Below are 10754 nucleotides of genomic sequence, written 5' to 3'. Positions count from 1 at the left end.
GGGGGAGAGAGGCTCGGACCGGGGCAGGGGGAGAGAGGCTCGGACCGGGGCAGGGGGAGAGAGACCGGGGGAAAGAGGCTCGGACCGGGGCAGGGGGAGAGAGGCTCGGACCGGGGCAGGGGGAGAGAGGCTCGGACCGGGGCAGGGGGAGAGAGGCTCGGACCGGGGCAGGGGGAGAGGGGCTCGGACCGGGGCAGGGGGGCTCGGGTCGGGAGCGGGGCTGAGGGGGACGGGGAGGGAGTGCGGGAGGCAGCGAGAGCGGGATCCCGGCCCCAGCCCCGGGAACATGCTGCAGAGTCCGGCTGGAGCCGCTCCCCCCGACAGCAGCAGCTCCTCCTCGCCGCCGGCGGGCAGCCTCCAGCCGGCCGCGGGCCCGGGGCTGCTGCTGGGCGGCGGGCGGGAGCGGGAGGCCCAGCTGTCCGCCCCCTACAGCGGCTCCGAGGGCAGCAGCGAGGATGAGGAGGAGCTGCTGCTGAGCCGGGCCCCCCTCGACAGGCGGCCGCTCAAGCGGAGACTCTCCGAGCTGGAGGCGGCCGCCGCCGCAGGCCTGGCCGGGGTCAGCGGCCATGAAGCCGGTCTGGAGGGCGGGAGTCTGGCGGTGCCGGGGGTGGCGACTCCGGGAGCGGCTTCAGCCGCGGGAGGAGGCCTGAAACCCGGCAAGAAAACCCGAGGCCGAGTGAAGATCAAAATGGAATTCATTGACAACAAACTGAGGAGGTACACCACCTTCAGCAAGAGGAAAACCGGCATCATGAAGAAGGTAAACCCTGGGGGGGTGAGCTGGGGGAGGGGAGGGGGGGAGCTGGGGGTGAGGAGGGGGGAGCTGGGGGAGGGGGGGAGCTGGGGGTGAGGAGGGGGGAGCTGGGGGCTGGGGGTGAGGAGGGGGGTGCTGCGGGGAGGGGGGGAGCTGGGGTTGGGGGCTGGGGGTGAGGAGGTACACCACCTTCAGCAAGAGGAAAACCGGCATCATGAAGAAGGTAAACCCTGGGGGGGTGAGCTGGGGGAGGGGAGGGGGGGAGCTGGGGGTGAGGAGGGGGGAGCTGGGGGAGGGGGGGAGCTGGGGGTGAGGAGGGGGGAGCTGGGGGCTGGGGGTGAGGAGGGGGGAGCTGGGGGAGCTGGGGGCTGGGGGTGAGGAGGGGGGTGCTGCGGGGAGGGGGGGAGCTGGGGTTGGGGGCTGGGGGTGAGGAGGTACACCACCTTCAGCAAGAGGAAAACCGGCATCATGAAGAAGGTAAACCCTGGGGGGGTGAGGAGGGAGGAGCTGGGGGTGACGAGGGGGGAGCTGGGGGTGACGAGGGGGGAGCTGGGGGCGAGGAGGGAGGGGGGTGCTGGGGGGTGAGGAGGGGGTGAGGAGGGGGGAGCTGGGGGTGAGGAGGGAGTGGGGTGCTGCGGGGGGGAGGAGGGGGGAGCTGGGGGTGAGGAGGGAGGGGGCTGCTGCGGGGGGGAGGAGGGGGGAGCTGGGGGTGAGGAGGTACACCACCTTCAGCAAGAGGAAAACCGGCATCATGAAGAAGGTAAACCCTGGGGGGGTGACGAGGGGGGAGCTGGGGGTGACGAGGGGGGAGCTGGGGGTGACCTGGGGGTGACGAGGGGGGAGCTGGGGGCGAGGAGGGAGGGGGGTGCTGGGGGGGGGAGGTGGGGGTGAGGAGGGGGGAGCTGGGGGTGAGGAGGGAGGGGGGTGCTGCGGGGGGGAGGAGGGGGGAGCTGGGGGTGAGGAGGGAGGGGGGTGCTGCGGGGGGGAGGAGGGGGGAGCTGGGGGTGAGGAGGGAGGGGGGTGCTGCAGGGGGGAGGAGGGGGGAGCTGGGGGTGAGGAGGGAGGAGGGTGCTGGGGGGGAGCTGGGGGTGAGGAGGGGGGAGCTGGGGGTGAGGAGGGAGGGGGTTGCTGCGGGGGGGAGGAGGGGGGAGCTGGGGGCTGGGGATGAGGAGGTACACCACCTTCAGCAAGAGGAAAACCGGCATCACGAAGAAGGTAAACCCTCAAGTATACTGAGACTGAGGGGAGGTGGCGCAGAGGGGGAGAGGGGGCGCAGAGGGTGAGGGGAGGGAGGGGGGAGGGAGGGGGAGTGGGGGGGGGCGGCCTGAGGAGGCTGTGGGGTGAGGGGCCTGTGACAGTTTTGATAGAGGCAGTGGGTGAACATGTTGCCGTGTTTCTATATGGTGACAGTGTTGGTATAGACAGTGGGTGAACACATTGCCGTGTTTCTATATGGTGACAGTATTGGTATAGACAGTGGGTGAACACATTGCCGTGTTCCTATATGGTGACAGTATTGGTATAGACAGTGGGTGAACACATTGCCGTGTTTCTATATGGTGATAGTGTTGGTATAGACAGTGGGTGAACACATTGCCGTGTTTCTATATGGTGACAGTATTGGTATAGACAGTGGGTGAACATGTTGCCGTGTTTCTATATGGTGACAGTGTTGGTATAGACAGTGGGTGAACATTCTGCTGTGTTTCTATATGGGGACAGTGTTGGTAGAGACAGTGGGTGAACATGTTGCTGTGTTTCTATATGGGGACAGTGTTGGTATAGACAGTGGGTGAACACATTGCTGTGTTTCTATATGGTGACAGTGTTGGTATAGACAGTGGGTGAACATGTTGCCATGTTTCTATATGGTGACAGTGTTGGTATAGACAGTGGGTGAACACATTGCCGTGTTTCTATGTGGTGACAGTGTTGGTATAGACAGTGGGTGAACACATTGCCGTGTTTCTATATGGTGACAGTATTGGTATAGACAGTGGGTGAACATGTTGCCGTGTTTCTATATGGTGACAGTGTTGGTATAGACAGTGGGTGAACATTCTGCTGTGTTTCTATATGGGGACAGTGTTGGTATAGACAGTGGGTGAACACATTGCTGTGTTTCTATATGGTGACAGTGTTGGTATAGACAGTGGGTGAACATGTTGCCGTGTTTCTATATGGTGACAGTGTTGGTATAGACAGTGGGTGAACATGTTGCTGTTTTTCTATATGGGGACAGTGTTGGTATAGACAGTGGGTGAACACATTGCTGTGTTTCTATATGGTGACAGTGTTGGTACAGACAGTGGGTGAACATGTTGCCATGTTTCTATATGGTGACAGTGTTGGTATAAACAGTGGGTGAACACATTGCTGTGTTTCTATATGATGACAGTGTTGGTATAGACAGTGGGTGAACATGTTGCTGTGTTTCTATATGGTGGCAGTGTTGGTATAGACAGTGGGTGAACATTCTGCTGTGTTTCTATATGGTGACCGTGTTGGTATAGACAGTGGGTGAACACATTGCTGTGTTTCTATGTGGTGACAGTGTTGGTATAGACAGTGGGTGAACATTCTGCTGTGTTTCTATATGGTGACAGTGTTGGTATAGACAGTGGGTGAACATTCTGCTGTGTTTCTATATGGTGACACTGTTGGTATAGACAGTGGGTGAACACATTGCTGTGTTTCTATATGGTGACAGTGTTGGTATAGACAGTGGGTGAACACGTTGCCGTGTTTCTATATGGTGACAGTGTTGGTATAGACAGTGGGTGAACATTCTGCTGTATTTCTATATGGTGACACTGTTGGTATAGACAGTGGGTGAACACATTGCTGTGTTTCTATATATTGACAGTGTTGGTATAGACAGTGGGTGAACACGTGGCCGTGTTTCTATATGGTGACAGTGTTGGTATAGACAGTGGGTGAACAGTTGCCGTGTTTCTATATGGTGACAGTGTTGGTATAGACAGTGGGTGAACATTCTGCTGTGTTTCAATATGGGGACAGTGTTGGCATAGACAGTGGGTGAACACATTGCTGTGTTTCTATATGGTGACAGTATTGGTATAGACAGTGGGTGAACATGTTGCCGTGTTTCTATATGGTGACAGTGTTGGTATAGATAGTGGGTGAACATGTTGCTGTGTTTCTATATGGGGACAGTGTTGGTATAGACAGTGGGTGAACACATTGCCGTGTTTCTATGTGGTGACAGTGTTGGTATAGACAGTGGGTGAACACATTGCCGTGTTCCTATGTGGTGACAGTATTGGTATAGGCAGTGGGTGAACATGTTGCCGTGTTTCTATGTGGTGACAGTGTTGGTATAGACAGTGGGTGAACATTCTGCTGTGTTTCTATATGGTGACAGTGTTGGTATAGACAGTGGGTGAACATGTTGCCGTGTTTCTATATGGTGACAGTGTTGGTATAGACAGTCGGTGAACACATTGCCGTGTTTCTATATGGTGACAGTGTTGGTATAGACAGTGGGTGAACATGTTGCCGTGTTTCTATATGGTGACAGTGTTGGTATAGACAGTGGGTGAACACATTGCCGTGTTTCTATATGGTGACAGTATTGGTATAGACAGTGGGTGAACACATTGCCGTGTTTCTATATGGTGACAGTATTGGTATAGACAGTGGGTGAACATGTTGCCGTGTTTCTATATGGTGACAGTGTTGGTATAGACAGTGGGTGAACATTCTGCTGTGTTTCTATATGGGGACAGTGTTGGTATAGACAGTGGGTGAACATGTTGCCATGTTTCTATATGGTGACAGTGTTGGTATAGACAGTGGGTGAACACATTGCCGTGTTTCTATGTGGTGACAGTGTTGGTATAGACAGTGGGTGAACACATTGCCGTGTTTCTATATGGTGACAAACAACAAGAACAAAGAACAATACAGCACAGGAACAGGCCCTTCGGCCCTCCAAGCCCGCGCCGCTCCCCGGTCCAGGATTGAATCCTGAATCCAGGATCCCCACCCAATTTTCCAGCCTATCTACATACCAATATCCTATCCACCGAGCTGTCCCTCACAGCTACGATGCTTTGTTCATTACAACCTATTAACTTACCCCCACCCCCCCATTCCAGACCATGTGATCTCCAGGGAGAGGCGAAAACCCAGAGTGAAAAACCCCAGGGCCAATATGGGGAAAAAAAAATCTGGGAAATTCCTCTCCGACCCCCTGAGGCGATCGAAACGAGTCCAGGAGATCACAATGGCCCCGATCGGAAAATGCTTCCCAACCCTAGTCATTTCCACTCCCACGAACACCATATGAATCCCCTGCCCCCGAGACAGGTTCCCAACTATCCGCAGTCTCACTCTGTACTGGCACCAGCAAGATGATCGTAGAATGAAACCTTGAAACGAGAAACCAGGAACAATTAGCCCGCGCCGCTCCCTGGTCCAAACTAGATCACTCTTTTGTATCCCTCCATTCCCACTCCGTTCATATAGCTGTCTAGATAAGTCTTAAACGTTCCCAGTGTGTCCGCCTCCACCACCTTGCCCGGCAACACATTCCAGGCCCCCACGACCCTCTGTGTGAAATATGTCCTTCTGATATCTGTGTTAAACCTCCCCCCCTTCACCTTGAACCTATGACCCCTCGTGAACGTCACCACCGACCCGGGGAAAAGCTTCCCACCGTTCACCCTATCTATGCCTTTCATAATTTTATACACCTCTATTAAGTCTCCCCTCATCCTCCGTCTTTCCAAGGAGAACAACCCCAGTTTCCCCAATCTCTCCTCATAACCAAGCCCCACCATACCAGGCAACATCCTGGTAAACCTCCTCTGTACTCTCTCCAAAGCCTCCACGTCCTTCTGGTAGTGTGGCGACCAGAACTGGACGCAGTATTCCAAGTGACAGTATTGGTATAGACAGTGGGTGAACATGTTGCTGTGTTTCTATATGGGGACAGTGTTGGTATAGACAGTGGGTGAACACATTGCCGTGTTTGTATGTGGTGACAGTGTTGGTATAGACAGTGGGTGAACACATTGCTGTGTTTCTATATGATGACAGTGTTGGTATAGACAGTGGGTGAACATGTTGCTGTGTTTCTATATGGTGGCAGTGTTGGTATAGACAGTGGGTGAACATGTTGCTGTGTTTCTATATGGTGACAGTGTTGGTATAGACAGTGGGTGAACATTCTGCTGTGTTTCTATATGGTGACAGTGTTGGTATCGACTGTGGATGAACATTCTGCTGTGTTTCTATATGGTGACAGTGTTGGTATAGACAGTGGGTGAACACATTGCTGTGTTTCTATATGGTGACAGTGTTGGTATAGACAGTGGGTGAACATGTTGTTGTGTTTCTATCTGGTGACAGTGTTGGTATAGACAGTGGGTGAACACATTGCCGTGTTTCTATATGGTGACAGTATTGGTATAGACAGTGGGTGAACACATTGCCGTGTTTCTATATGGTGACAGTATTGGTATAGACAGTGGGTGAACATGTTGCCGTGTTTCTATATGGTGACAGTGTTGGTACAGACAGTGGGTGAACATTCTGCTGTGTTTCTATATGGTGACAGTGTTGGTATAGACAGTGGGTGAACACATTGCTGTGTTTCTATATGGTGACAGTGTTGGTATAGACAGTGGGTGAACATGTTGTTGTGTTTCTATCTGGTGACAGTGTTGGTATAGACAGTGGGTGAACACATTGCCGTGTTTCTATGTGGTGACAGTGTTGGTATAGACAGTGGGTGAACACATTGCCGTGTTCCTATGTGGTGACAGTATTGGTATAGACAGTGGGTGAACATGTTGCCGTGTTTCTATATGGTGACAGTGTTGGTATAGACAGTGGGTGAACACATTGCCGTGTTTCTATATGGTGACAGTGTTGGTATAGACAGTGGGTGAACATGTTGCCGTGTTTCTATATGGTGACAGTGTTGGTATAGACAGTGGGTGAACACATTGCCGTGTTTCTATATGGTGACAGTATTGGTATAGACAGTGGGTGAACACATTGCCGTGTTTCTATATGGTGACAGTATTGGTATAGACAGTGGGTGAACATGTTGCCGTGTTTCTATATGGTGACAGTGTTGGTATAGACAGTGGGTGAACATTCTGCTGTGTTTCTATATGGGGACAGTGTTGGTATAGACAGTGGGTGAACATGTTGCCATGTTTCTATATGGTGACAGTGTTGGTAAAGACAGTGGGTGAACACATTGCCGTGTTTCTATGTGGTGACAGTGTTGGTATAGACAGTGGGTGAACACATTGCCGTGTTTCTATATGGTGACAGTATTGGTATAGACAGTGGGTGAACATGTTGCTGTGTTTCTATATGGGGACAGTGTTGGTATAGACAGTGGGTGAACACATTGCCGTGTTTCTATGTGGTGACAGTGTTGGTATAGACAGTGGGTGAACACATTGCCGTGTTTCTATATGATGACAGTGTTGGTATAGACAGTGGGTGAACATGTTGCTGTGTTTCTATATGGTGGCAGTGTTGGTATAGACAGTGGGTGAACATGTTGCTGTGTTTCTATATGGTGACAGTGTTGGTATAGACAGTGGGTGAACATTCTGCTGTGTTTCTATATGGTGACAGTGTTGGTATAGACAGTGGGTGAACATGTTGTTGTGTTTCTATCTGGTGACAGTGTTGGTATAGACAGTGGGTGAACACATTGCCGTGTTTCTATATGGTGACAGTATTGGTATAGACAGTGGGTGAACACATTGCCGTGTTTCTATATGGTGACAGTATTGGTATAGACAGTGGGTGAACATGTTGCCGTGTTTCTATATGGTGACAGTGTTGGTACAGACAGTGGGTGAACATTCTGCTGTGTTTCTATATGGTGACAGTGTTGGTATAGACAGTGGGTGAACACATTGCTGTGTTTCTATATGGTGACAGTGTTGGTCTAGACAGTGGGTGAACATGTTGTTGTGTTTCTATCTGGTGACAGTGTTGGTATAGACAGTGGGTGAACACATTGCCGTGTTTCTATATGGTGACAGTATTGGTATAGACAGTGGGTGAACACATTGCCGTGTTTCTATATGGTGACAGTATTGGTATAGACAGTGGGTGAACATGTTGCCGTGTTTCTATATGGTGACAGTGTTGGTACAGACAGTGGGTGAACATTCTGCTGTGTTTCCATATGGGGACAGTGTTGGTATAGACAGTGGGTGAACACATTGCTGTGTTTCTATATGGTGACAGTGTTGGTATAGACAGTGGGTGAACATTCTGCTGTGTTTCTATATGGGGACAGTGTTGGTATAGACAGTGGGTGAACACATTGCTGTGTTTCTATATGGTGACAGTGTTGGTACAGACAGTGGGTGAACATTCTGCTGTGTTTCTATATGGTGACAGTGTTGGTATAGACAGTGGGTGAACACATTGCTGTGTTTCTATATGGTGACAGTGTTGGTATAGACAGTGGGTGAACATGTTGTTGTGTTTCTATCTGGTGACAGTGTTGGTATAGACAGTGGGTGAACACATTGCCGTGTTTCTATGTGGTGACAGTGTTGGTATAGACAGTGGGTGAACACATTGCCGTGTTCCTATGTGGTGACAGTATTGGTATAGACAGTGGGTGAACATGTTGCCGTGTTTCTATATGGTGACAGTGTTGGTATAGACAGTGGGTGAACACATTGCCGTGTTTCTATATGGTGACAGTGTTGGTATAGACAGTGGGTGAACATGTTGCCGTGTTTCTATATGGTGACAGTGTTGGTATAGACAGTGGGTGAACACATTGCCGTGTTTCTATATGGTGACAGTATTGGTATAGACAGTGGGTGAACACATTGCCGTGTTTCTATATGGTGACAGTATTGGTATAGACAGTGGGTGAACATGTTGCCGTGTTTCTATATGGTGACAGTGTTGGTATAGACAGTGGGTGAACATTCTGCTGTGTTTCTATATGGGGACAGTGTTGGTATAGACAGTGGGTGAACATGTTGCCATGTTTCTATATGGTGACAGTGTTGGTATAGACAGTGGGTGAACACATTGCCGTGTTTCTATGTGGTGACAGTGTTGGTATAGACAGTGGGTGAACACATTGCCGTGTTTCTATATGGTGACAGTATTGGTATAGACAGTGGGTGAACATGTTGCTGTGTTTCTATATGGGGACAGTGTTGGTATAGACAGTGGGTGAACACATTGCCGTGTTTCTATGTGGTGACAGTGTTGGTATAGACAGTGGGTGAACATGTTGCTGTGTTTCTATATGGGGACAGTGTTGGTATAGACAGTGGGTGAACACATTGCCGTGTTTCTATGTGGTGACAGTGTTGGTATAGACAGTGGGTGAACACATTGCCGTGTTTCTATATGATGACAGTGTTGGTATAGACAGTGGGTGAACATGTTGCTGTGTTTCTATATGGTGGCAGTGTTGGTATAGACAGTGGGTGAACATGTTGCTGTGTTTCTATATGGTGACAGTGTTGGTATAGACAGTGGGTGAACATTCTGCTGTGTTTCTATATGGTGACAGTGTTGGTATAGACAGTGGGTGAACATGTTGTTGTGTTTCTATCTGGTGACAGTGTTGGTATAGACAGTGGGTGAACACATTGCCGTGTTTCTATATGGTGACAGTATTGGTATAGACAGTGGGTGAACACATTGCCGTGTTTCTATATGGTGACAGTATTGGTATAGACAGTGGGTGAACATGTTGCCGTGTTTCTATATGGTGACAGTGTTGGTACAGACAGTGGGTGAACATTCTGCTGTGTTTCTATATGGTGACAGTGTTGGTATAGACAGTGGGTGAACACATTGCTGTGTTTCTATATGGTGACAGTGTTGGTCTAGACAGTGGGTGAACATGTTGTTGTGTTTCTATCTGGTGACAGTGTTGGTATAGACAGTGGGTGAACACATTGCCGTGTTTCTATATGGTGACAGTATTGGTATAGACAGTGGGTGAACACATTGCCGTGTTTCTATATGGTGACAGTATTGGTATAGACAGTGGGTGAACATGTTGCCGTGTTTCTATATGGTGACAGTGTTGGTACAGACAGTGGGTGAACATTCTGCTGTGTTTCCATATGGGGACAGTGTTGGTATAGACAGTGGGTGAACACATTGCTGTGTTTCTATATGGTGACAGTGTTGGTATAGACAGTGGGTGAACATTCTGCTGTGTTTCTATATGGGGACAGTGTTGGTATAGACAGTGGGTGAACACATTGCCGCGTTTCTATATGGTGACAGTATTGGTATAGACAGTGGGTGAACATGTTGCCGTATTTCTATATGGTGACAGTGTTGGTATAGACAGTGGGTGAACATTCTGCTGTGTTTCTATATGGTGACAGTATTGGTATAGACGGTGGGTGAACACATTGCTGTGTTTCTATATGGTGACAGTGTTGGTATAGACAGTGGGTGAACATTCTGCTGTGCTTCTATATGGAGACGCTGTTGGTATAGACAGTGGGTGAACATTCTGCTGTGTTTCTATATGGTGACAGTGTTGGTATAGACAGTGGGTGAACACATTGCCGTGTTTCTATATGGTGACAGTGTTGGTATAGACAGTGGGTGAACATGTTGCTGTGTTTCTATATGGGACAGTGTTGGTATAGACAGTGGGTGAACACATTGCCGTGTTTCTATATGGTGACAGTATTGGTATAGACAGTGGGTGAACACATTGCCGTGTTTCTATATGGTGACAGTATTGGTATAGACAGTGGGTGAACATGTTGCCGTGTTTCTATGTGGTGACAGTGTTGGTATAGACAGTGGGTGAACATGTTGCTGTGTTTCTATATGGTGACAGTGTTGGTATAGACAGTGGGTGAACACATTGCCGTGTTTCTATATGGTGACAGTGTTGGTATAGACAGTGGGTGAACATGTTGTTGTGTTTCTATATGGTGGCAGTGTTGGTATAGACAGTGGGTGAACACATTGCTGTGTTTCTATATGGTGA

General features: G+C 50.0%; 1 protein-coding gene across 4 annotated transcripts in view; it reads left to right on the top strand.

Moving 5' to 3' along the window:
• Positions 1 to 253: 253 nt before the first annotated feature.
• LOC144493358 (serum response factor-like) overlaps positions 254 to 10754 on the top strand; it is a 240806-nt gene continuing 230305 nt past the window's right edge. For 3 of the 4 annotated variants that reach the window (XM_078212165.1, XM_078212162.1, XM_078212163.1), the window contains exon 1: positions 254 to 760. In XM_078212165.1, the coding sequence (XP_078068291.1) occupies positions 287 to 760 (474 nt within the window). In that variant the 5' untranslated portion in view covers positions 254 to 286. Of the gene's footprint in view, positions 761 to 1470; positions 1515 to 10754 lie in introns of those variants that run through there. The other variant, XM_078212166.1, reaches the window with a different exon arrangement.

Source organism: Mustelus asterias, chromosome 5 (genome assembly GCF_964213995.1).
Source record: "Mustelus asterias chromosome 5, sMusAst1.hap1.1, whole genome shotgun sequence".
NCBI lineage: Eukaryota > Metazoa > Chordata > Chondrichthyes > Carcharhiniformes > Triakidae > Mustelus > Mustelus asterias.
Note: the sequence above shows the minus strand (reverse complement) of the source record. Positions and strands in the feature narration are given on the sequence as shown.